At 31.2% G+C, this 24,862-nt stretch overlaps 2 protein-coding genes and 2 non-coding genes across 4 annotated transcripts; 3 read left to right on the top strand and 1 right to left on the bottom strand.

Moving 5' to 3' along the window:
- Positions 1–241: 241 nt before the first annotated feature.
- Positions 242–1,231, top strand: LOC132036124 (uncharacterized). The gene has a single exon (XM_059426362.1). It carries the CDS (start codon positions 409–411, stop codon positions 949–951), a length of 543 nt encoding a protein of 180 aa, XP_059282345.1. The 5' UTR covers positions 242–408; the 3' UTR covers positions 952–1,231.
- Positions 1,232–5,152: 3,921 nt separating this feature from the next.
- LOC132038760 (small nucleolar RNA Z221/R21b) lies at positions 5,153–5,238 on the bottom strand. Its single transcript, XR_009410241.1, has one exon. It is a non-coding gene; the product is annotated as a small nucleolar RNA Z221/R21b (small nucleolar RNA).
- A 9,280-nt stretch (positions 5,239–14,518) lies between these two features.
- LOC132036364 (mannan endo-1,4-beta-mannosidase 2-like) lies at positions 14,519–19,573 on the top strand. The gene is made up of 5 exons (XM_059426689.1): positions 14,519–15,575; positions 16,481–16,678; positions 17,551–17,673; positions 18,150–18,361; positions 18,985–19,573. The coding sequence occupies exons 1-5, from the start codon at positions 15,195–15,197 to the stop codon at positions 19,391–19,393; spliced, it is 1,323 nt and encodes a 440-aa protein (XP_059282672.1). The 5' UTR covers positions 14,519–15,194; the 3' UTR covers positions 19,394–19,573.
- Positions 19,574–22,531: 2,958 nt separating this feature from the next.
- Positions 22,532–22,677, top strand: LOC132038813 (small nucleolar RNA snoR135). The gene has a single exon (XR_009410288.1). It is a non-coding gene; the product is annotated as a small nucleolar RNA snoR135 (small nucleolar RNA).
- Positions 22,678–24,862: the final 2,185 nt, after the last annotated feature.

Genomic DNA, 24,862 nt, shown 5'->3' with positions numbered 1-24,862 from the left:
CACATTTACGTTAATTTAACGTCAAGTAGATATTGCACACCGACATCAAAATTAATATGGATTAAAGACTTTCCAACTAATATAAAAATATTTGATTTTGACACATATAGTTAAGAGGTACAAATAATTTTGTGATATTTTCTCATTTTATTTTAGTACAACTGCAACGCAAGGTTCCACTGACACCACGCACTTACAAGCGCGTTATATCTTCTTTAGGTAAAAATAAAAGCATTCTAGTATTATCCCCTTTGTTTACCAAACTGTCCACAAAACCAAAACAACCAAAGAATAGTTAAAAAGGAAACAAAACAGACCAGAAAGTCATCAAGAAAAAATAGAAACCCATCAAGAAAAATCAAAGTCCAAAAAAGCCAACCAAATCATACCCAAAAAGTACCATTCAAAATGGCAGAAACAAAACAACAACAAGAATCTCAAATTCCACAAAACCAATCAATAATCTCTTCTATGCTATTCATAAAAATCATGAGCAAAAGAAGAACATGGGTGTTCCTATTTGTCACAGTTTACACAATTTTACTATCAATTTCTTGGAATTTTCTCAAAACAGTTCTTTCTTGGTATGAATCAACTATGTCAGCTAATTCCTTAAACCCCACAAACTCAGTTTTTTCTAATTGGCCTGCTTTATATGCATCTGTGTTATTAGGTTTAGCTTTTGGTGTTCTATCAATGGTTGCAGCTTTAGCTGTTGCAGTACCAGCTACTTTGGTGACTTGGATTACTATTTTGGTTTTGTTAACATTTGCTGGTAAAAATAGAAGGGATTTGGTGTTGGAAGGAAAGAAATTGACAGGTGATATTATTGGATTTGTGGTTAAGGTTTTGATTAAAGAAGGGAATGTTGTTGCTGCTCTTTGTGCTGTTCTTGGTTATTTTGCTCTTGTTATTAGAAGGAATAAACAACAAGAAGATGTTGATTATTGACTGAATTATTAGAAATCTGAATTTTGGGAAATTAGGAAATTGTAATTTTTCTCTAAATCAGTTTGTAGAATCTTTTTTTTTTTTTTTTTTTTGCGGGGAGTTGGGGGGGGGGGGGGGTTTGTTTTATTTTTTTATTTTGTTTGGTTAGTTAGATGTAGGAGGATTAGGGTTTGGAGCAGGCCTTTTGACAAGCTGTTATTATTATCTAACAGTAGATTATCCATAAATGTCGACGCCATGTATCATATATGTTAAAATTGAAATGGGATTCCATTGTGCAGCTCTCTAGCAATTATTTTTCATTTTTGCTAATTACTCCCTCCGGTTCATTTTAATTGCCGTATATTGACTAAATGGGTAATAGTATTAAATTATTCGTATTTATTCTTTGATTTTAATTTAATATAAATTTTTTCCATATTTATTGAGTAAGAATAAAAATGAAAATTAATAAATAATTATATTTTAATTTTTTAAAATGATTTCAGTCCAGTTAGTTTAGTAAGCACCATAATTATAATGGACTGGAGAAGTACTTCTAAATTCTAACGCACTAAAAAAAGGAAGTCTTGTGACCTTCTTTATTGAAGTAATGGAATAGATGGCAGGGTTAGGTGTAACTAACGTTGATATTGATTTATGACTATTCGAAAATTCCAAGTATTTTTTTCTTGGATTCTGGACTCTGGAGTGTGTTTTTGAGTACGGATTGGCTGAATGAACGAGCAAGACATGTGTATAAAGAAAGTGCAAATATCTGATGGAATGCTTAATTTGTGCAAGTTTTGACCTGTATCTATAGTGTTAGTTATAACAATAAATACATATGAGTATAGTGTCTTCTTTTTCTTTATTCAATATATAACTGAGTGCTCGAAGAACATGTCATTTTAGCTTAATTAACAAATGCGGGTAAATATTTTCTTGGCCTCGTAATATATATTTCAGCTGGACCACTTGCAAATTAGACATTCAGCGCTTCATTTTGGGCTGTTCATTATAGAAGGTAGAAACGTGTAGAATGGACTGGCAGACTTGTAATTCACCCAAGTTGCTTCAACTGCACATATGATGCAAGTTATAGTCCGCTTGGACAAAACATTTGAGAAGCCAAAAGTGTTTATTTTAGACTTTTGAACAGCTATTAGGAAAAATAAGTGATTTTGAGCATTAGCAAAAGTTTTTTTGCAGAATAAAATATAAAAAAAATAAAAAGAAGCTGTTCCGCAAAAGCATTTTTGGAGCATGACCAAACATAAATTACTATTCTAATATTAGCAAAGTGTTTTTCAAATTACTTAGCCAAACACAAATTACTATTCTCCAATACTTTTTCCAAAACCACAAAAAACATTTTCGCCAAACGGGCTATTAGACATTTTGTCCCTTTTTTTGTGCGGATTCTCCTTCAAACGCACTGGTCTTTAATTTTTGTTCCTCAAATTGCTGGTCTTTAATATTTTCCTTTCTCTTAAAAAAAGTGACCGAAAATACCCCGAGGTTCTGGGTTCGAATTCCCGCTCAGTCAAAAAAAAAAAATTACGCAAGGCAAGGCTTTCACGAAACCTCTACGTTAAGGCCTAATTTTGGTCAAAAGTTTGCCTTAAGGCCTAACTTTTGCCCGAATAGGCCTAATTTTGCTACGAAACTCTACCATGTGATTTTTTTTTTCTTTAATGAGCTAGGGTCCGAACCCAGAATCTCGGGGTATTAGGCGAAGGAAAAAAATTAAAGACTAGCAATTTGAGGGACAAAAATTAAAGACCACTCCCAAACAAGGACAATCGTGCAAATTGCCCCATTTTGTCCAGAGAGGAATGGGGCTGAAACTTGCGCTTGTATATACTTTACTGGGCTTTATTGACATGCTGGCCCAAGCCTAACTAGTCCACAAAATAGAATCAAGAGTATTATTTTCAGCCATATAAATAAGGGGGAAATGGTAGAATTGAGAAAAGTCAAGGTCAACTGCCAAAAGAAATTCAAATTGAGCCATTTTGACCAATGAATTGTCCTCCTGGCAACTCTAACGAAACTGTGCAACATCCTATCTCATGCATCACCACTCCATAGCCATGAATTTATATCATAGCACTATTTAGGCTATAGTATAATAGGGTAAAAATGGTAAGAAGGCAAACAGTAGGTCATCATTAATACAACACTGCTTATTTTGGATTGTGTAATATGTAGGCCGTATGTATCTGGCTATCTACTCTCTTTTTGTTTAGACAATAGATTAAAATTATTAGATATACCTTTCTTCAAAAGAATCTGGAACATCACTGCAACTGAGGTAACTAGTGTCATACCTCATTTCTTTCCCACAAATGATTTAGGCATATCTCTTGTTGTACTGTATTATATAAAATCATTATAAAAAAATTTATTAGAAGACTGCAAAGAGTAATAGACCTACAACTAGATAATAGCCTATTTGCCTATGTCTCTTGAAGGATTTTTACAGATAATATTACTATCATGAGTAATTAAAATCTTAGATCAAAACATTATGTATGAATGATATGAACTGTCTAATCTGGAAGTCCTGTTAAAGATATGGAAGGAAGGAGATTTCTCCTAAGTGCATACTTAAAATGGATATATGAAAAGCTTGCGACTCATTGGTAGAATGATAATTTCTAGAACAGGTGCTTATTAGCATGAACATCCCTAACACCATTTTTAGCTGGATAATGACACGTATGAGCAATGTATCATATTTAATGATAACTATTGGGATTCGAGGTGTCAATATGGGTTTAACATGCATCTAAAAAAGGTTAAAAAAAAGAATTAAATAAATTTAGGACGAAATTTGTGCTTTTAATTGAAAGCGCAAAATAGTATCCCTTTGCCCCCTAAGTGGTAGCGAAATTTAGGGCAAGTGACGTACTTTTAAGTTTTTTTGTTTGAAAATAACGTTTTTAAGTGATTTTTAGTACTGATTTGAATATGAAACTTTTGTAATATGAAATAGAATCTTCTACCACCCATTCTTGCGCAAATTCATATCATAGAAGAAAAAAATTTAAGCGAACAAATATAAATTATTATTTTTGATCACTAATTCAGATAACGTTAAAAAGAAATTAAACATAATATAAATTCTAATACTAAAAAGTATTACTCTAGTTTCTAATTTACTACTTAGCAGTAAGTACATTCTTTTTTTTCGCATTACTTTTTATCTTTTTGTTTAATTTACTTATATTTTTTAAAAAATAATTAATTTATTATTCTTTTTTGGCCTCGATAGCTTCTTGCCCAACCTAAGCCCGTAGGCGAAGGTTGGGTTTGGTCTCGACTTATGTGAAATTTAAGGAAATCTGCCAACTACTTAAATGAAGGGTTGGGGTGGCGGGCCTCATATCGTATTATTTTTAATTGGAAGCCTTGGATTCCTTTTCTAGCTAAGAAGGAATTGAGGCAAGGAACCTTTATTGCCCTTCCTATTTATACTAGCTATCTACTTCATCCGCTCCATATGAAAATTACTCATATCTAGAAAGTAAGATGTATATTTACTAACTTATCCTTAATAAATACCTTGAAAAAAGATGTAACTCTTTAGTAGTTTCTTGGTTATATAAAATTTTCTTTATTTAAATAAGGGTAAAATTAGAAGAACATCATTAATGTCTTCTTGATTATATAAAGCACAACTTATTTTGAAAAAATAGAAAAGATAAAAACACCACTTATTTTAAAACGGAGGGAATAATATTTTAGCGGACTATTGAAGACATGCATAGAAGCATAATCCACTTTTTAAGTATCATTTCAAGTGCGCCAATTTACAAATCGTCCCCTTTTTTGCTTTGAAATAGGAATAAATGGAAGAAAAGAGGTTGATATTTGTACATTTCGATCCATTATCATATGGAGTTCCCGACGAATCATTCCTTTTTGATATAAAAAACTTGAGATTTCACTAAATTGATTTTTAGGAAATGTCGAATCAAATCGTTTGTCCTTATTTCTACAAATTTAGAAGCACATGCTTCTTAGCAAGAAAAACTTTTTTTGTCTTAGTTTCAATTCAATACTAAAGTTTGAAGATGATTTATTATTATTTTGCAGACGGGTATAGCTTCAATTCAAATGCTCTTTGACAACTTACTTGCTTCTCTAAGGATTGGTGGCAAATACAGATAAAAGTGTTATTTTTTTATTATTTTTTTCTTTTTAATCTTTACCAGAGCTTAGAAAGAATATGGGTATGAGAAATTTCACATCACTAATATCAGAGTGGTGCATGATTTTCTCTAAATTTTATTACGGCCATAGAAAAAAGTGTTTAATATACTTTGATGAAATTAGTAGAGATGCACATAAGGAAATTATTAATGCGTTGGGATGCGTTGGGATTTGCTAAAGGTGATTTGCCTATAAGATATTTAGGTAATCCTTTAAGTATTAAGAGATTATTACTTGTGCAATGTTATCCCCTGATGAAAGAATGCTACGAAAAATAACTTCATGGAGACATGGACTGCAAGATATTAATTTTTCCGATACAAGGGGGTGGGGGGGGGGGGGGGGGCTTAATTGATCAAGAATATTTTGATTTCAATTCAAACATTCTTGTCTCATATCTCTGTCTTACCAAAGAAAATTATTCATCTGATTGTGGCCAATCCCAAAGGTACCAACTCTCAGGGTTTTTCTTTTTGTGGTTTGTGTATAACTCTATTTGATAATAAATTTTTTCTTAATTAGCAAAATAAATTGCAACCTTAATCTTTTTGAATGATCATCAATCATTATGCGTAAAATCTCTAACGAAATCAAACAAAGGGCCAACCTTATTGGTTTAACCAAAATGACAAAACTTGAACTGCTAATTAATGATGAAAGATTGATGTTTGGTTAAAAATAGTAATTCAACTGTAGATGTAGGTGATAAAGCTTATCTTGAATTCAGCTACAATATTTTTTTTATTTTTTATTACTCCTATTATTTATTTGTCGACGAGGGCCGTAATTTCTCCTCACGAGAAGTACTACTGTCGGTGGATGTTGCATTTGTACATTATTGCTACTAATAATTCATTATAAATGTTTCTTTAATTGTATGATCATTATCACAGGAAATGATTAAATATATTTTATGAAATGGATAAATAAAATATATGAGATTTTTGTGAGATAAGTTTATTTTATTTAAAATGTAATTGGTTATAGAATATTATTTCTTCTGAAATTGCCATTCATATATGTCCAATAATATGTCAATGAATTATACCCGTACATGACTTTTGCCCTCATTTAGAATTATAAAAAAAAGCACAAGAGTTTCTTTTTTGGAAGGTCATACTAAATGAGTCTAATATAGTAAGATTAAAAAAAAAAAAAATGATAAGGTGGTCTTTGTGGTCAAATTTTGCCATATTTTAAAGCAAGTTGAAGAAAACCACAACGTGATTGACTCATTATAACTAGATCCTAAACTTCATTTGCAATATAAGGAAACGTTGACACAATTATTGACCACACCAAATTAAAAAGTAATAAAATACAGAGGTAAAGTCTGCTTCTTTTACCAACATTTATAACCTACACTTTAATTAACAATAATATTATATGACCATTATTTGTTGCCATAGGATCTAGACAATTTATTTTTATGTCAACAAGGGAACCAGATCATTAATTAAATGGTTTTTTTTTTATTCCGGTGAACAGAATATGCTATTATGATGATAAAATTATTGTCGGAGAGAATGATAATATTTTAGATAGCAAGTTGGAGAAGATTAAATTTTTGTTTCGCAATTTTATGAGCTTTTGTACATAGAATCAATATGCACTTTTTTGTTGAGAGGATGTGAACTGGGAACAAAACCATACGTAGAAAGTAGAAACGAAAAAAAAAAAATCTTACAAGGGTTAGATATGTTTAACAGTGTGAGGCTTTTGGGAGAAAATCATGTGAATTTAGTCCATATTAACAGATAATATTACATCATAAGGTATTTTTGAATTGTTTTGATCCAACAATTGATATTAGAGTAAATGATTTAGCGGGATGAATATGAAAGCGACAAAGTGATGGCATTAATGGGCCCGAGTAAGTCTTTTCTATATATGGACAGGGTAACTATGTTTACTCATAGTTTGGAGACTCGCACACATAACAAAAGCATGTGGGCTTGGTGGACATAAATACTCGGATAATGTCTCAACACAATTAATGACCAAATTAGCTTATGAATGGTGATAAGTCATATGAAACTTGTTAGTTCAATGGTGATATTGTTGAGTGAGTGTGTGAATAAAGTTCCATAAAGAATTAGGTAAAAGAAAAACGACACTACTTATAAAGTGTTGGATCTCTTAATGACGCGAGTCTTTTGGGAAAGAATGGGTAGACTTGACCCAAAATGAATAATATCACACCTTATTAATAGTATCGTTGGGCTTATTAGTCCAACCTTTTGTCATATTATATTATACTACTTTCGGAAAAGTAGGAATATATGATTATGTAAAAGTAAAATTTTCACAAACAGCTACCTTTTAGCTCCTTCTAACAACCTATAACTATATGTTTTACATTTATATTTGTAGATAGAGGACCTATATTTAGCTAGTAGATGCGTCGACTTAAATATAGGATAAATATAATTTTAAATACACACTGCGAAAAAAAGTGTTATATTTATGGAAACAAAATCTATTCCAATTTAAATTAAAATCGGTTTTTAATGTTCACGATTCACGCAAATATCCTCCCATTCCATATCGATCTCATATCTCATTCAAACAGCTAATAAATTCAAAAAAATTTGAATTCAAAAAGTACATTCATATTTTTAACCCCAAAAAAAAAAACTAGTTCATCAAAAAACTTTGAAAAATGACAATATCAAACCAGTGAACAGAGCTCGTTTTAAACGACGAATATATATGTGAATTCATCGGTTGAAATATCGAATTCAAGTTGAGTTCATAATTGAGGTAACAACGTTTTCACTGCAACTTTTTTATTTTTTTTTATATTTTTACGAAATTTTAAAAAATATAGTCAAAATATATGAAAAATATATACGAAATATAGTCAACGAAACCGAGAATAAGTAATATTGAACGTAATAATCAAAAATACAATTAAAATATAGCCAAAATATAGTCATAATTGAGGTAACAACATTTTCATGCAACTTTTTTTTTGAGAAATTTTTCTAAATATAGTCAAAATATATGAAAAATATATCGAAATATAGTCAACGTGAAATCGGAATAAGTAATATTGAACATAATAATCAAAATATAATTAAAAATATAGCCAAAATATATATGAAAAATAACTATTAAAATATCAATCCAAAGTGGAAAAAAAAACGAAAATATAAGTTAAATACACGGTGAAACGTAAAAATCAGTATAGAATCTTACCTTTTTGTGGGATTTAGATTTGAATGATGAGTGAAATTAATGAGTAGTTAATTAGAGATAAACAAGGAAGTTGAACTATTATAAAACTGATTTGAAATTGGAGGAAATTAAGGGATATAGGGCATAATGGCACGTATTTAGGGGGATAGGAGAGAGGAGCTTTTTTTTTTTTGCTTAAATTTAGGGGTGTGGGAAGTTATCAGATGAGTGGTAAAAAAGTGGTAGCTATAGGAAGTAAATATGTTATATTTTAGCTACTAAATATAATTATTGTAAGGTTTAGTTATGTTCCATAAATAGGTAATAATGTAAGCTATGCCAAGTAAATTTTACTATGTAAAAATCTGTCCAAAAAGGCTAGTAGTTTGTGCATTCACAAAATTCTTAATATTTCTAGGCAATTATTACTATTAACTTTGAGTTAAAAGAACCTATTATGATGATCAAGCTATGATTAACCCATTTGAACCGTGGACGATGATGGACTACAGTTAACGTTTGACTACACTGACTGAGGAAGCTATTAATTAAGTATTAATCAATTACTTCATTGAGTGTGTTCAAAGTGGAATTAATAACCTATCGCCTAACTATTGTTCAAAATCGTTGTTTCCCAATTTAGTTAGGGCCACATCATTTGATTATTTAGAGCCCGACAGCATGTAAATAAAGTTGGTAAATATCCACAACTTGTTCTTCTTGTCCATAATTTGGATTTAGGATAGTGATTTGAAGTGTTTAACTTGTTCTCTTTTCTTTTTCTTGAGTCCATTTTAAGGTCAAATTTCTTTTTCTAGTGAAAACAACATCTTTCCCTAATCGAGCAGAAAAAAGAAGAGCTGTGTTGATATAACGAGTTTGAACCAAAAGGAACATTTTAAGGTGAAAAAATATTACACTCGGTATTTATACCAAATATATAAATGTGGTAAAGGGACGAACATTACTAAAAATATATGTCAAAATTACTTGTTCATTTATAAAACCAAGATAAAATTAATTAAATCTTTCCCATCTTACCCTTAGTAATAAATGTTCTTGAAAATAGTCAATTTTGATTAGAATGTATTTATTGGAGAGAGATAGGGGTAAGATAGTAAAATACATCTTTTACTTATGATTTCTTAACGGGGGCGCAAAAGGGAAAGTGACAAGTAATATGAGACAGAAAAAGTATATATTTTACCATAATATTCATATTTATTGGTGTAAGTCTCAATAGCCTTCGAAAATAATTTGAAAATGAGTAATTAAAGGGTAAAATTAATAATAGGAACACACAAATATTCACTCATTAATTCCATGGAAATTAATGGCCAGCCCCTTCTGCATGATTCTCGTCACTCTTCTTGCGTTGCCTAGCTGGATGATCGCCATGATGAATAAAGGAGTACAAGAAAAAGGATGACATGTATACAAATATATATGCCTACAATATATGCGTAGTCGTCATCTTTATACACAATCAACATAATTGAAGTTTCATACTTACTAATTAATAATTACCATATTAGTTTCTTTCTCTTGATATGTTAACGTGGACAAGTAAAAATAAACAGAGGGAGTGACTTTTATCTATGTTTTTCTTATTTGTCAATACTTTAAACGTGAAGAGATGACGAACAATAGCAATTCAAATTTGTACCAAAAGTTATTTTAACTCTCCTGTACATAACTTGTTCACTTTTGAATTTTCACGTTCTTTGAGAATTAATAAATAAAGTATACTATATTTTATCATAATATCCATATTTATTGGTGTATAGTCTCAATAGCCTCAGAAATGATTTGAAAATGAATAATTAATGTGAAGGGTAAATAACGTCGACAAGTAAAAGTGAAGAGAGGTAGTGACTTTTATCCCCGTTTTCCTTCATTGTCAATACTTTACTTATTTACTCTCCTTTGCAGTCTCTGGTTATTGTTTTCTTTATATTTTCATTTCAGAATTAAAATTTGGTGATTAATGATATAACATATATCTTTCTAATTTTGATTTCTTTGTAACAATTTGTTTTATCTATAATTGTTAACATAAAAAATTATAATATATTTTTTAATTAATTTAATAAAAATATTTTATTAGTTTTGCTTTTCAAAAATCAATATATACAACAATGGTTCTTATGTTTGGATCGAACGATTACTTAATTGAAATGGATATCAACTTTGTCGGTATACATATAAAATATTAAAGAATTTAAGAGAAAAAATTTAGAATCAAAATATTAATTTTCCCTCATATTCTTACTAATTTTCTTTTACATCGATGAACGACTTTCATTGTCATGATAATGAGAAAAAAGTCCGAATCTTTCCATCTCAAAGACTTAATTCCATCAACTCCATTTTTTAATTATAACTAGAGTGATGGTACATAAAATACATTTTGTATATGTTGCTATATATAATAACAATTACAATATTTTTAAAAGTTATTTTCAAAGTACAAACCTTAAAGACTGGCTAATTAAAATGAATAGACATGTTCGGCCTGTGCATCGCACGGGCATGTATTGCTAGTTTATACCAAATTATGTTAATCTGTAAATGTTAATGGCCAAAGTAATGTGTCAATGCTTATTAAGTAGTTATGGATATAGTTAATTACTACTAACTTCTTACGTAGATTGAATTTTTTTTCCAGTCCTAGCTCCATCTTTCACTGAGCTTTGTTCATTCTTAGGGATCCCATAGATTGTGAAATAAAATGTTTTCTAATTACTGACTGTGAAAAAAGAAAAAGATTGGAGTTTTAAAAGTATGGTTCTACCAAAAATAATCCAATTCTTTTTAAACTTAGGGGTCATTTGGTAGCTGGTTAAAAGACCACTTATTCATGTATTATTCTCTCATAATTAATACAACATTTGGTAGCTAGTAAAGAGACACCTTATTCATGTATTAATTTCTGCATACTTATACCGCGTTTGGTAGCTAGTTAGGAAGTAAGTTATTCATGTATAAAATTAGTAAGCCGTTTGGTTTGCAATTTAGAAATCCGCATAACTAATACATGTATAAGTTATGAGGGAATCTATGTATTCTTTTATGCTGGGTAGAAGATGTAATTACTAATACATAAATAACTAATACATGAATAAAAAGTTGAAATGACAATATTACCCTCATCACTTCCCACTTAAATACTTTCTTTTTCCTAATATTTTGTAAAAAAAAAAAATATAATATTTTAATTTTAAAAAGTATATAATATTTGTTAATTTTTAATATAACAAACCAACACTCAAAGAAACTAATTTATGCATAACTAAACCATGTATAAGTAAACCCTCCATAACTACTAAACGCTTCGTAACTAATACCTGCATAACCAAACCCTGCATAACTAATATCTATATGACTAAACCCTGCATTATTAATACCTGTATAACTAATATCTATATTACTAATACGTGCATAATCCTAACCAGCCACCCAATGACCCTTTATTTCCTCCACTATTCATGGACCATTCCGATTTTTTAATTCGACGTATAGAATACAAATATCGTAAAAGAGGTCATCAAGATTTTCCACAAAAACCGCCTAAAAGACGGGCTTGATTGGTGTTAAATGGACTGAACCTTCACATTTACTTTTGTCGAATTCCTTAGACTACCAACAGTGACAACGTTCTCGTGCGTATTAATAAAGAAGTATAGTTGGTCAAATCTCTATAAATTTTTTATTTGGAGAACCACTTTTATCAACCTAAATAAGTATTTTTGGAGAGAAATATTTTGTGTTTGATAAATTTATTTATAAATTACTTTTTAGTATTTTAAACCTCTTTTTTTTTTTCTTCAAAAAATACTTTTGAATGCCAAATAACGAAGAGGAATTATGAAGAGGACAACATTAACATACATTTTGCAATTAGCACTATTTAAATAGAGAATTATTTTTTAATTAAGTGTTTGGTTTATTTGTTTAATTTTTGATACGTAAAGTAAGAAAATATATTAAGATTTTTAATCAATATAAATATAGTTAAGCTAAAAAACGCGAGAGGAGGATATGCTTGTGTATAGATATTGGAGAGATACATAGTTTATATTAATGATGGATAGTGTGGTAAATAAATTTTTTTGGTAATGCTATTTTTATTTTGAGAAAATTAATTTTTTGCTTCTTGAAAAAAAAAAATAGTAGAAATTTATGACATCTCTTCAATATCAGAAAAAATTAATTTTTTGCTTCTTGAAAAAAAAAAAATTATAGAAATTTATAACATCTCTTCAATATCAGAAATTGCTTTTATATTATTGCTCGAAAGTATTTTTAATTTTCTTTTATCAAATACCTAAAAATCTAAAAAAATATGTAATTGAAACAGTTGATCAACTATATGTCTTACTAGTTACTAGAGAGTCAAAGCGAACTTCGCGAACTAAAGTGGAGAGAAAGTACTACTATTTGCTAATATGGGGACTATGGAGTGCCATTGGTCACTTTGGCTCTTCTTGGTATTGGTTGGTCTTAGTTGTGACTTGTGACACAGAAATATATATGTATGAAGTAATCATGAACAAAATTAAGGAAATTCAACATTTGTTACTGAGATAATAGCACCTTTGGTGTTTTAATCATTGATAAATTTTGTTTTGGTCCTATGTACTATATGATTCAACACATGTAACCTTTAATTAATTAAAATGTGTGTTTTTTGGTCTCTATATCAAAGAAATATGTTACATTTTGATTATTTTTATAACTTTATTACCTTCAAATATGGATTAAAAATACAAATTTAACAAAACTTGTGGATAATTAAATGTGGAACAATCAATAGTTCTGGTAAATCTGTAAATTTCACAAGCAAAATGTTAAAGAAAAATACTTATTTTAATTAATTGAATGTGAAATGATTAGTCAGATATTACAAGGATTAAAATCTAAATTTACCATTAAGTAAGGGAACAAAAGTGCTATTGACCCTATTATATATACACAAAAAATAACTTTAACCTCGTATAATCAGTGCAATTTTTCGATAAAGGAATTCGGACGAATTCCTTGTGCCCCTAGCTTCGCCACTGCTTGTGATTGTAGATCTCTAAGGCTTTCCCTTTTTGGGGGTAGTGAAATTATTAAATGAAGATGCAGCTTCATATAATCTTGTGCAGGTTTGATACTCTTGTTTACCCCGAATTTAGGTAACCAATTGAATTTGTAAGTGAGGTATAGGATATGTAGATGAACTTTAATCTATTTGGGTTTATGAGATACAATTATGGATTTGCGTGCTATAGCAAGTGTATGTGAATATATACGCTAATGATTTAAATAAAGATATGGATGTTTATGATTAAGCCAACTATATTGGAAGAATAAGCATAAAATGCCACTGATCCGGACCAAAGGAGAGAGAGAGCTTCAATATATAATTTCTATTACAATGTTCTTGATCTTGAAAAGCTAACCCTTAAAAGTAGGGAAATGCCCCCTATTTATAGTTTTGCCTTATGAGCCTTGCCTACAACACAAAGCCCTTTTAGAATAAAGAAAACCCTAAAAAGATAAGATTGAGCCGTACGGTCTGACACCTGTATGGTTGGCAACACAGTGTGGCAGAACGGTCTTAACGCGTGGCATTTTGTAACTAACCAAACGGGCTAAGATCAACTCGGCCATGGAGAAATCGGGCTAACGGTCACGATCAACTCGGCCATGGCGAAACCGGGCTAACGGTCACGATCAACTCGGCCATGGAGAAACTGGACTGGCTGTGATGAGGAGTTTGCCCCGGATAAATCGGACCATACGATTTTCCTCCGATTTTTTCTGATCAATCACTTCTGATACAATACCCTCGGTCAAAAAAGAAAATCTTTACGCTCGTGCTTGTTTCTTCCTTCCCTTAATCCCCGATCTCACCGGTGTAGCATTAATCCGATTTTTACCGTATACAACTCTAACTAGATTGAAGTTTCACTAGTTGGAATTTGGCAAGGCAATGAGTAAAAAGAGGAAAGAAAGTACAATGAATGATTATAAAACCAATGATGTAGATTAAAAATGACGAAACTATAAAAAGGGTTGCCCAGTTCTCACGTGGGTAATGTCATTTTGGAAATCTTAGAAGCCATTTTTGTCAGTTAATTTATGAACCTTCAACAAATAATATGCTAAAGAAAAAAGCTTTTAAAAGCAATACAATCACAGTACGTACAGTATCTTGGTTCTAGTGAAACTAACAACTAACAAGTGGAGTCGGCACATGACCAAAGAATATAAAATTACAAAAAACAATTAAATTTTAACATAATAAAGATGAAAGGCTTAAATCAAGAATGGCCCAAAGTTTGGAGTATGGATATGACTTATTCTTTACCAAAAAAATTAATATTCAAGAAAAAAACAAGAAGCTAATAAATCAAGATTTCAGATCTAATTAAGCATTTTTGAAAACCAACATTCCACCTCACTGCCATCATTTTCTTCTCCATTCATTCATCTCCCTTAAGTTTTTTTTTTCTTCTCAAAATTCTCATAATAATGTGTTTGATAGGTTTTTGATTGGTTACATGTTAGGTGTACTTTCTTGCTTTTTTTTTTTTTTTTTCTTTCTAAATCTATAAATGCCATCATTTGGAAACCATTACAAGACAAACCCCAGTTCAAATATTCAATTCTTGAACTTTACCTACACTTGGAGTAATTAATCTCCATGTTAAATATCCAAAAAGAGATCTTGATTATTGTTTCAAATCATTTTTCCCATGTGGGGTTCTAAAGATTTGTGTGATAATGAGATCTAAGGTATAAAGATCCCATATTTCTTGGATTTGGAGCTCAAAGTTAGCATTTTTTTGTTGAACTCCAAAGTCTTTTTTGTAATGGTTAAATCATCTATGAACAGAATGCTAGCAGGAAATGGTTTGTTTTATCCAATTATTGGGTTTGCATCATTTATTGCTTTTCTTTATTTGTCATTTGGAGACTTATGGGTAAATTATAGCAAAGAAATAAACCTTAGTTTTGTTGAGAGAAATGGAACTCAGTTCATTGTTGATGGTAAAGCTTTTTATATTAATGGATGGAATTCTTACTGGTTAATGGACCATGCTGCTGATTATACTACTCGACCAAGGATTAGAACAATGCTTCAAGCTGGTGCAAAAATGGGACTCACTGTTTGTAGAACTTGGGCTTTTAATGATGGTGGTTACAATGCTTTGCAGATTTCACCTGGAAAATTTGATGAGAAAGTGTTCAGGGTAAGAACAAATTTTTTTTTTTTTTTTTTTTTTGTTTATAGTTTCATTTGGATAATTATGTCATCTACTTTTAGTAGTAACCCCTTTTAGAGCAATTATTTCATAATTGTTAGTTAGTAATCATCTCTTGTTTTTATAGTATAGGCTCTAGTTATGACTGATTTAGTTAAATCTACAATTCATTTAGTTGCTTATATCTGAAGTAACCTATGGGGTATGATTGCTTTAATCTTTAAAATTACCAACACAAACTATATCCAATCTGGTTAACAGTTTTCTCATTTTCCAGGTTTCTTTTGGTACTAACCCCTTTTAGAGCAATTATTTCATAATTGTTACTTAGTAATGATCACTTGTATGTATAGTTATGGGCTCTAATTATGACTGATTAAGTTAAATACGGAATTCGTTAGTTACCTAAATCTGAAGTTACCTAATCTGGGGTATGATTGCTTTATTCTTTAAAATTACCAACACAAAAAGTATATCCAATCCGGTTCCTGGTTTTCTCATTTTTCCAGTTTTCTTTTAGTTCATTCTTAATTTCATAATTGTACATCTTTTCAGTAGTTTTTTCTGGTCCATAGTACCTTGTTACTTGCTGGATCTACCCCCTCTCAAGTAGCTTACTCCTAATTCTTGTTGTATAAAAATATAAAATATACTCCCTCCGTCCCAATTTATGTGATGGTCTTTGACTGGGCACGGAGTTTAACAAGAAAAGGAAATCATCTCATTAAGGGTAAAAAGGGAAGTTTGAAGTTAAATTGTTGCTAAATATGGAAAGACGTTATTATTTTTGGGGCTGACTAAAAAGGAAAGAGTGTCGCATAAATTGAGATGGAGGGAGAACATATTTTCTCCGTCTAGCTTCGTTTGTTTAATATAGAAATCCATTGTTGCAGGCGTTAGATCATGTTATTGCAGAAGCCCGAAGAAATGGAATCAGGCTGATACTCAGCTTGGTTAACAATCTGCAAGCATATGGTGGGAAGACTCAGTATGTAAAGTGGGCGTGGGAAGAAGGTGTTGCTTTAAGCTCTTCCAATGATTCGTTCTTTTACGATCCATCCATCCGCCGTTATTTCAAAAGTTATGTCAAGGTAATTTTCCTTTGAAATGGTTTTTTTTTCCATGGATAATCTTGCTCTTCGCCAGTGTATGTTTCCAAATGCGAAAATTTTTATTTGTTGAACGACGAACAAGATACATTACATTAACACTGTCATTTTCTGTATTCTTGGGCAATATTTCTTGCGTATGTTGAGAAAGTTATTTATTCCACGAGTTTGCACTGCTGTTCTCTATCCGAGACATTATTTATACAGGACTTGAAACATTTTTATTCCACAAATTTGAACTTCTATTTTCTATTCGAGAAATTATTATAGAGGCAAGTCATTTCTTTGTCTCTGTTTTAAGTAACTCGTATACTAGGACTTCTGAATTTTGATTCTAACATGAGGGCAGTCCGGTGCACTAAGTGCCGGACTGCCTTCAAGTTAGACATCAAAATTCAAAAGTCCTAGTATAGGAGTTAATTTTGATCTCTAAATTGAGATAGACCTTACATCCTATAGCTCATATGTAAGATGCGGACTCACATGCCTTTTCCGCCTTCCACAAATCCTAAAGTGGTAAGGTATGGGGATTCAGAAGGCTGTGGGGCTCCTCAGTTGTAGTTTCCTAAGCTGACTGAATATCCATAATTGATGCAAAGATGTTTGTCTTGTGAAAGAAATGAATTATGTTAATTTTCCTGAATTTTATCATCAGATTTGTTTGTCCAGAAAATGACGCATTTGCTTTCTGATCTATTTTAACCCCTTGTAATATGTTTTGAGGATTACAAAATTGTTCAAAGATCAGACCATACCATGATTGACACTTTTGTTGGCCTTTCTGTCCGCCCTTACATGGCTACTTTCTATGTTAAAGTACTGACCTAATTCATCATTCTATTTCGTCTTTCCAGACAGTTCTAACAAGGAGGAACATATACACTGGTATAGAGTATAGGGATGATCCGACCATCTTTGCGTGGGAGCTAATTAATGAACCTCGCTGCATGACCGATCCTTCTGGTGACACACTCCAGGTAACTTCTAAACTTGACCTCATTTTAATAGTTAAACATTTGAACAGGAGAGCAATCCATCGTTTAGTGAGAAAATTAGCCAGTTCATCTAGCAGCTGGTGGTTTTCGTTGATCTAATCTCTGCAGTTCAATTGGATTTTGCTTGAGAACAATTCATTCAATTATGTCATGAGTGCTTATTGTCCTGAGCTTGTGAGGCTTGACTTTGACATCCATAGTTTGTTACTTCCCTGTCCCAAAAAAAAAAAAAAAAAGATTGACACTTTTTTCGTATTGGAAATAATTCAATCGGTTGTAACTCTTGCCAGAAGAATTTATATTCGTTCACTCTTAGACATACCTATATTTGGCATATGAATTTCCGAGGGTGTGTTCTTTTTTTCTTTTTATTAAATTTCCAGCATATCATTTATGGAAAATAGACATTGCTTTCGAATTACATGTGCATGCATTAATAGCCTTATGCCAATTTTCAGGACTGGATAGAAGAGATGTCAACATTTGTGAAATCAATTGACAGGAAACATCTGCTAACAGTGGGTCTTGAAGGATTCTATGGTCCTAAAAGTCCGAAAAGGACAACTGCCAATCCAGAAGTTTGGGCTGCTGATCTTGGATCCGATTTTGTCCGCAACTCTATACTTTCAACTGTTGATTTTGCCTCCGTGCATGTCTACCCAGACCATTGGTAAGATATTCTTTTGCTTATTTATGTGAATTGTGAAAATGGAAGAAAAGAAAGGGATAAGGCATTTAAGGAATTGAAAAGGATGTGTGCAATCAAATTTAAAGCCAGCCAAGAAGTTTTTTTCTTTTAATCTGAGGCCTCTGTATGTGAGCCAAGTCGACTTGAAAAGGATGTGGATGTGTCCAATCAAATTCCACGACAATCTATGTGGAATGCCAATTGTGGAACTTGTTTTCCCTACTTCCACTAGGGAAGTCATTTTCCTCATTTTTAAGGAACTTGTTCTCAGAAAATTTTGACCAACCAAACGTGGGAAAATTAGAATACATTTTCTGGACACACCCTGAGTGCGCTTGAATTTCGTAAGTTCATAAAAGTGCTGCAGCAAAAGTAACTCCTGAGTAGTGCTAAGAAACCACATATTGCCGAATATCGCCATAACACATTGATGTTTAATGAGGAGCACGCCGTAGGACTTATCTTGGAATTTTGTCCAATTAAGCAAAATGTTCCTGTCACTCTTACAGCTTCTGCAGCTGAACCAGCTACCTTTTATTTTTTTTATTTTTTCTGTTTTTCTCGCTTCAAAACAGATTTCATGTCTGAGACTCTTTTTTCTGTAGGTTTAAACACAAAAACTTTGAAGAAATGTTGAAATTTGCGGCCAAATGGATGCTTTCTCACATTGAAGATGGTGACAGAGAACTGAAAAAGCCTGTCTTGTTCACTGAATTTGGTTTATCAAATGATAACGAGGATTTTGAACCAGCTCAACGGGATAGATTCCTCAAAATGGTTCTTGATGTCATAGACAAGTCTTCAAAAAGGAACAGGTCTGGGGCAGGATCATTCTTCTGGCAATTCCTTGTTGAAAGAATGGAACGGTTCAATGACGAATATGGAATTGTTCCATGGGAGAGTCCATCAACATATCGATTAATTACAGAACAGTCGTGCAAGCTGGCCAAAGTTCATGGATTACTTCCTACACAAATTGAGCATTTAAAGAATTTTTGTGCCCCGAGGAACTAATACACGTTTTGATTTTGGAAAAGAAAGTTTACATATTACGATATCATTTCAGCATTTTTTTTCTTTGTGAAATTCGTTTTAAAGGAAGAACTGTAGGACATAGGTTTACTCCTTGTAATTCTCACGTTATAGATGTGTACAATTTTCATCAAATGAAACATATGCAGATTATTCCTCTCATTTTCTTTGTCTACTTGCAGAAGGACATTACTATATTTTTACCGTTCTTTTGGGACAATTCTGCAGATTAGAACCCTAAAACTTTTCTGAGATTGGTGTATAACTCGGTATAGCTTTCTATTATATACCAATTTCATTTAGGATAGATAATTGTTTGACTGGGAAGAAGAAATACAAGCAAAACGGTACTACTCCGAGCTAGTTTGTGCGCACCTTGGGTGATTGTACCAATTAAGGCTTAAGCGATGGAAAGAAATTATTGGACGTCTTTTTGCCTTCGCTAAGATTTGAAACTATTTTGTTAACTTCCTGATCACACCATAAGTGTGTGTTATTAACTTCTTGGTCTCACCATAGGGCACCAGGCGTTTTAGGTGCCCCAAAAATTTCGGGGCGAAAGTCTCCAAGGCGTACAATTGGGGGCGTACGCCCGGTGACGTTTGGGGAGAGTTTTTTTTGTTGGGGGGTTCAAAAACTGCATTAATTTGTTAAATAATCATATAGTATCCCAAACCAACATGTTTACAGAATGTTTTAAAAATCCTCTTCTTATTTAAAATCAAACCTTTTTTCATTAGAACACTAATACATACAATCCGTAGTTTTGCCATTTGACCAGAACTATAGTTCAGTAGGCTGAAACCATTGACCGGAAATAAGCCTAATGTCAATTTTAACTTTAATCAATAAAAGTATAAATATTCAACTTATTTTAAGTTGGATGGGTTGAGTTGTTTGACATTTGACAATAATATTTATGAAGAAATTGCACGATTTACCCTTCAAATAGGTTGGTCTTTAATTTTTGCCCTTTAGCAATCGAACTTATGCCTAACAGGTACAAGTTCTTTAAGGACAAATGTCATGCGGAGAATAACTTATGATGCGAAAATATAAATTTATGTCCCACATACAAATTACTCCCTCCGGATCAAAAAAAGTATCCACTTAGCCATTTGCACGCCCCTTAAGAAAATACTAGTTCCTAGAAAAAAAACGTAATTTGACTAACTGTCCTAATTAACTAGCTATTGAGATTTGATCACATAACACTTAATAGGGGCAAGTATGAAAAACTAAGATTAATTCTTTGTTGATATGATAAGTGAATACTCTTTTTTATCCAGAGGGAGTATTTGTTATGAGGACAAAAACTAAAGACAAAACACAAATAGAGCCTGTTTGGATGGGCTTAAACGTTTTTTTTTAAGCTAAAAAAATAAGTTGGGTCAACTTATTTTTTTTTAACTTATTTTTTTACAAAATGCATTTTTTTTAGGGAACCAACCAAATGACTACACTTTGGGGGTTTAAAATTTACTTAGCTACGGCCAATATTTACATTGCGTATGTATTCAAAAAATGGCTGTTGTATAATCATAAAACGGGCCTCTGGGTGTGTATTCATGAATACAACAAATAAAAAAATTCAAAAATTCTTTTCTTCGCTAAATCCCATAGGAAGTCGTGTGTCGAACCCCCACACAAATAAAATTTTAAAAAAATCGAATGTAAACTCAAATTTTGTATTCATCCATAGCTACTTTGTATATTGTATTCACTTTATTGTATTTAAAAATCGGTGGTATTCAACAACATAAATACAAAAAATATTGTATTCAACTTGCATAAGTTTTTTTAGTCGCATAAAAAAGCCCACGAGGTAATACACTAAAATTGAATACATAAAACATACGGGGGATACTTTTGCCTTATGGGCAAACTTATCAAAAACATATAAAAAGCGAATACAAAACATATAAAATGAATACAATGGAAAAAATTAACCAAAAACTCAAAATAATGAATACAAATTCACATGATCTCGGCCGGCAGAAAAGGGAGAGAGATACCGACGGAGATACGTAAATATTTTGAAATGAGTGTGATGACCCAAGAAATATTTTCATCTTTATTTGGTCAGTTGACCATTAAAAAGCATAAATTAGATATGGACGGATTTGGTGAAGTTTCATGGTTGGCAAGATAAAGGACAATCTCACACAAAACTAGATTTTTGTAGGAAGCTCCATTTTCCCTTAGATGGTATGGTAAACTTGAATGGTCTAAACCCGAAACCGCATTTCAAAATACCGCCTTCTTCCCCGATAGACATTTGTTCACAACTACTTTCACATTCATATTGGGGCATGGAGTTTGGTTTCGTAGTGGTGGAGACCCCCCCGCGGTGGCGGATCGAGGTGGGTGCTATTGATTAAAGGCGGTGGTGGTTTTTTTAATGTAGATAGTTGCTCCTTAGAGAGAGACTTATACGTTAGTGAGAGGAAAATGACGGCTTAGAGAGAGAGAGGTGATGGAGGAGAGAGAAAATGATGGAATAAAGGAGATTGTGAGAGAAAGAGAAAATAGTTTTTATAAAAGGCAAATATAATTTTTTATCTTTTAGTTATCTTGTGTAATTGACATCAAATTTAGTTATGAGAGTGTTTGGGCAAAGTATAGCTACTAAATGTAAATAAGGCTTAATGTTCTCTCTGTTATGTAGATTCCTTTAACTTTTTTTTTAATTTAGAAATACACTCCCTGGGCGAAATTTATTTTTTTATTTTTTGCTTGAAAATGAACCAGAATTTCATGTATTCGCCATCTTTCCAAAAGGGCAAAATTTAAGCTAAGCCAAATGGGCTCATAGGGACATATGTGCTAATGAACCCAATATTTATCGGTGAATCAATTTAAGAACCGTGCAGATTAACCATCCTCAAATTTAGGTCAATTTGAGTAACATGGGTAAGCCCAATTATAAGGGTAATTTGGTAATATCAATTGTGGTTGAAACCCTAATCCTTGCTATATAAACACGCTTTACCCTCTCCCCATTAAGCAGCCTACAGTTCACCTCTTCGATAACAGTAATGACCTGAGCTTAATTTTCCGATTGTTTCTTTTCTTCTACATTTTTTTTCATATATAGATTTTAGATTTTTGTGATAAATATAAGCAGGGATTGTGTGTATCGGCGTTGTGCTATTATAAATGCGCTTTGCTCGAAAGTGTTCTCTGCGAAATTAATTTTGGGGAAAATGGGCAGTTGTGTTTCTTCTATTCACTGGAAATTTTCAACAATCATTTTCCCCACATCTTTCTTTTCATATTTGTGTTGCCTATTCTCAAATTTCCACAGCTTTTCAAAAAAAGTTGTGATTGTTTTGATTTTGATTTTTAAGGACAAGGACGCAGTGAAACTCTAGATCAGGATTAATTCGCCACTTATATAAGCTTCGAAAATAATTTTTACTAGAGCTTGCATTGTAAACCCTGCTCGTCGAATCGTAAAAATTACTCCGGTTCGAAATAAGGTTTTTTTTTTTTTATTACTGTAAGTTTTTTTACCCAAGTAGTTTCTTAGGGGTTTAAGTCGTGAACTAGATCGTATTTTGCCACAAACTATCACTGTAAGAGCTTACAGACTTCATGATTTTTTTTCTGAATTGGTAAAGCAAATTGCAATTGAGTTTTAAGTTTTTGAGATTCCAAGTTATCAAAAAAGATAAAAGAGCCATAAACATCCCTCAATTGGCCTACGATTTCACCATTACCAACACAAAACAGTTATCTTAGTGCTAATTGTACTACTTAGTAATAAGATGTTAATTTCTGGATTGTTTAAAACATCAAAATATATGCAAGGAAGTGAAAACCTAGCTTTAATAAAAGGAATTATATATATATACAAATATTTATGAAAGTGACGATAATTTTATATTCTAGTAGCTATTTTAATCACATATACAAAACATCCTTTTTAAAAATAAATTAAAAATTAATTTTTTTTTGATTTTTTTTTTAACTTTTTTATTTTATTTTTTATGCTCAAAATTTTATGTATGAAATGTGTATATCTGTTTAAAGCTTCAAAAAGTTCTCGAAATTTAGTGTGTAAACGGTATGAAAAATGTATGAAATGTGTATATCTCATTCAAGACGTTAAAAATCCGCTCAAAATGTGTGTATAAAAACGTATAAAATTTATATCTCGCTCAAGTCTTAAAATTTCGCTCACATTTTTATGTATAAAGTTCATGTTAGATTTTTGTAAAATTAATACAACTACTGACAACATTGTATACAAGTTTGATATAACATTCAAGATTTAAAATAAAAATTTTTGTGTATGAAATGTGTATATCTTACTCAAAAGGCTTAAAAGTTCATTTCCAAATTTTATGTATGAAGTGTGTATATCTCGATCAAGGGTTAAATATTACACTCAAAATTTTATGCATGAGAATGGTATAAAATGTGTATATCTCGCTGAAGACTTTAAATTTCATTCATTTTTTGTATATAATGTTCATATTAGGTTTCCCGAAAAATTAATACAATTCTGACATTGTAACAACTTTCATACAATATTCGAGGCTTTAAAGTTTTTCGCTCACAATTTTGTGTATGAAAATTATATTAAAAATTTCTATCATACATACACATTACATGCATTTTTTCATACACAAAAATTTGAGGTAATTTTTTAAGCCTTTGAGCAAAAAAATAAAAATAAAATTTTTTAAAAAATATAATTTTAAAAAAAAAAATGATTTCTTTAAATTTTTTTTAATAATTTTTTTTTAAAAATATATATATTTTTTTTGAAAAAAAAAACGAAAAATATATTAAAATCCGTCATGTTTCGTAATATATCGTTATGTTTTGTAAATAAGGAAAACTATCGTCACGTTTCGTAAATATTTCTCCTTAACATGTATATATATATATATATATATATAATTTTCCCTTAATTAAAAAGCCATTTTACAGTGGGCCGATGAAAGCATTTGGGTATTGAACCAATTAGTTAGAACCTAGATTTAATAAAAAAGTCAAAATAGTAACACGAATTTCAAATTTTCAACCAATAACCTTTTTTCTAGGCTGGGACTTTCATTGGTGAAGAAATTTCGAAAAGGTAGTTGAGTGGTTATTCGAATAAAGCATTTGTTGGGTTCTTAGATATATTATTAGATTCAAAATTTATAATTGGGTCTATCATTTTAGGGAGAAAAAAAATTTCATGCGATTTGTGTTATTTTTGTAAACCACAAAGTTTTTATTTTATTTTTAGTTAACTGTCGGATCTTTATTCAAATTGAAACGAGGGATTATTTACATTTGAGAAAGGAGACCTGATGGTTCCCTTCCGTGGTATTTGAGATTTATCCATCTTCGTACTATTCCGTAATTCCAATTTGCATTTTTCATTCTCCTTGAGTAGGTTATATTTAAGTATTTATTTTACTACATTATCATTTGGAGATTTATATATACGGA

This window comes from Lycium ferocissimum, chromosome 11 (assembly GCF_029784015.1).
Source record: "Lycium ferocissimum isolate CSIRO_LF1 chromosome 11, AGI_CSIRO_Lferr_CH_V1, whole genome shotgun sequence".
Taxonomy (NCBI): Eukaryota; Viridiplantae; Streptophyta; class Magnoliopsida; order Solanales; family Solanaceae; genus Lycium; species Lycium ferocissimum.
Note: the sequence above shows the minus strand (reverse complement) of the source record. Positions and strands in the feature narration are given on the sequence as shown.

Coding starts and splice junctions, on each gene's coding strand:
- LOC132036124 (XM_059426362.1), top strand. CDS start 409: ATGGCAGAAACAAAACAACAACAAGAATCTCAAATTCCACAAAACCAA.
- LOC132036364 (XM_059426689.1), top strand. CDS start 15,195: ATGGTTAAATCATCTATGAACAGAATGCTAGCAGGAAATGGTTTGTTT. Junction 16,679..17,550: donor ATTTCAAAAGTTATGTCAAG/GTAATTTTCCTT, acceptor TCGTCTTTCCAG/ACAGTTCTAACAAGGAGGAA. Junction 18,362..18,984: donor CATGTCTACCCAGACCATTG/GTAAGATATTCT, acceptor TTTTTTCTGTAG/GTTTAAACACAAAAACTTTG.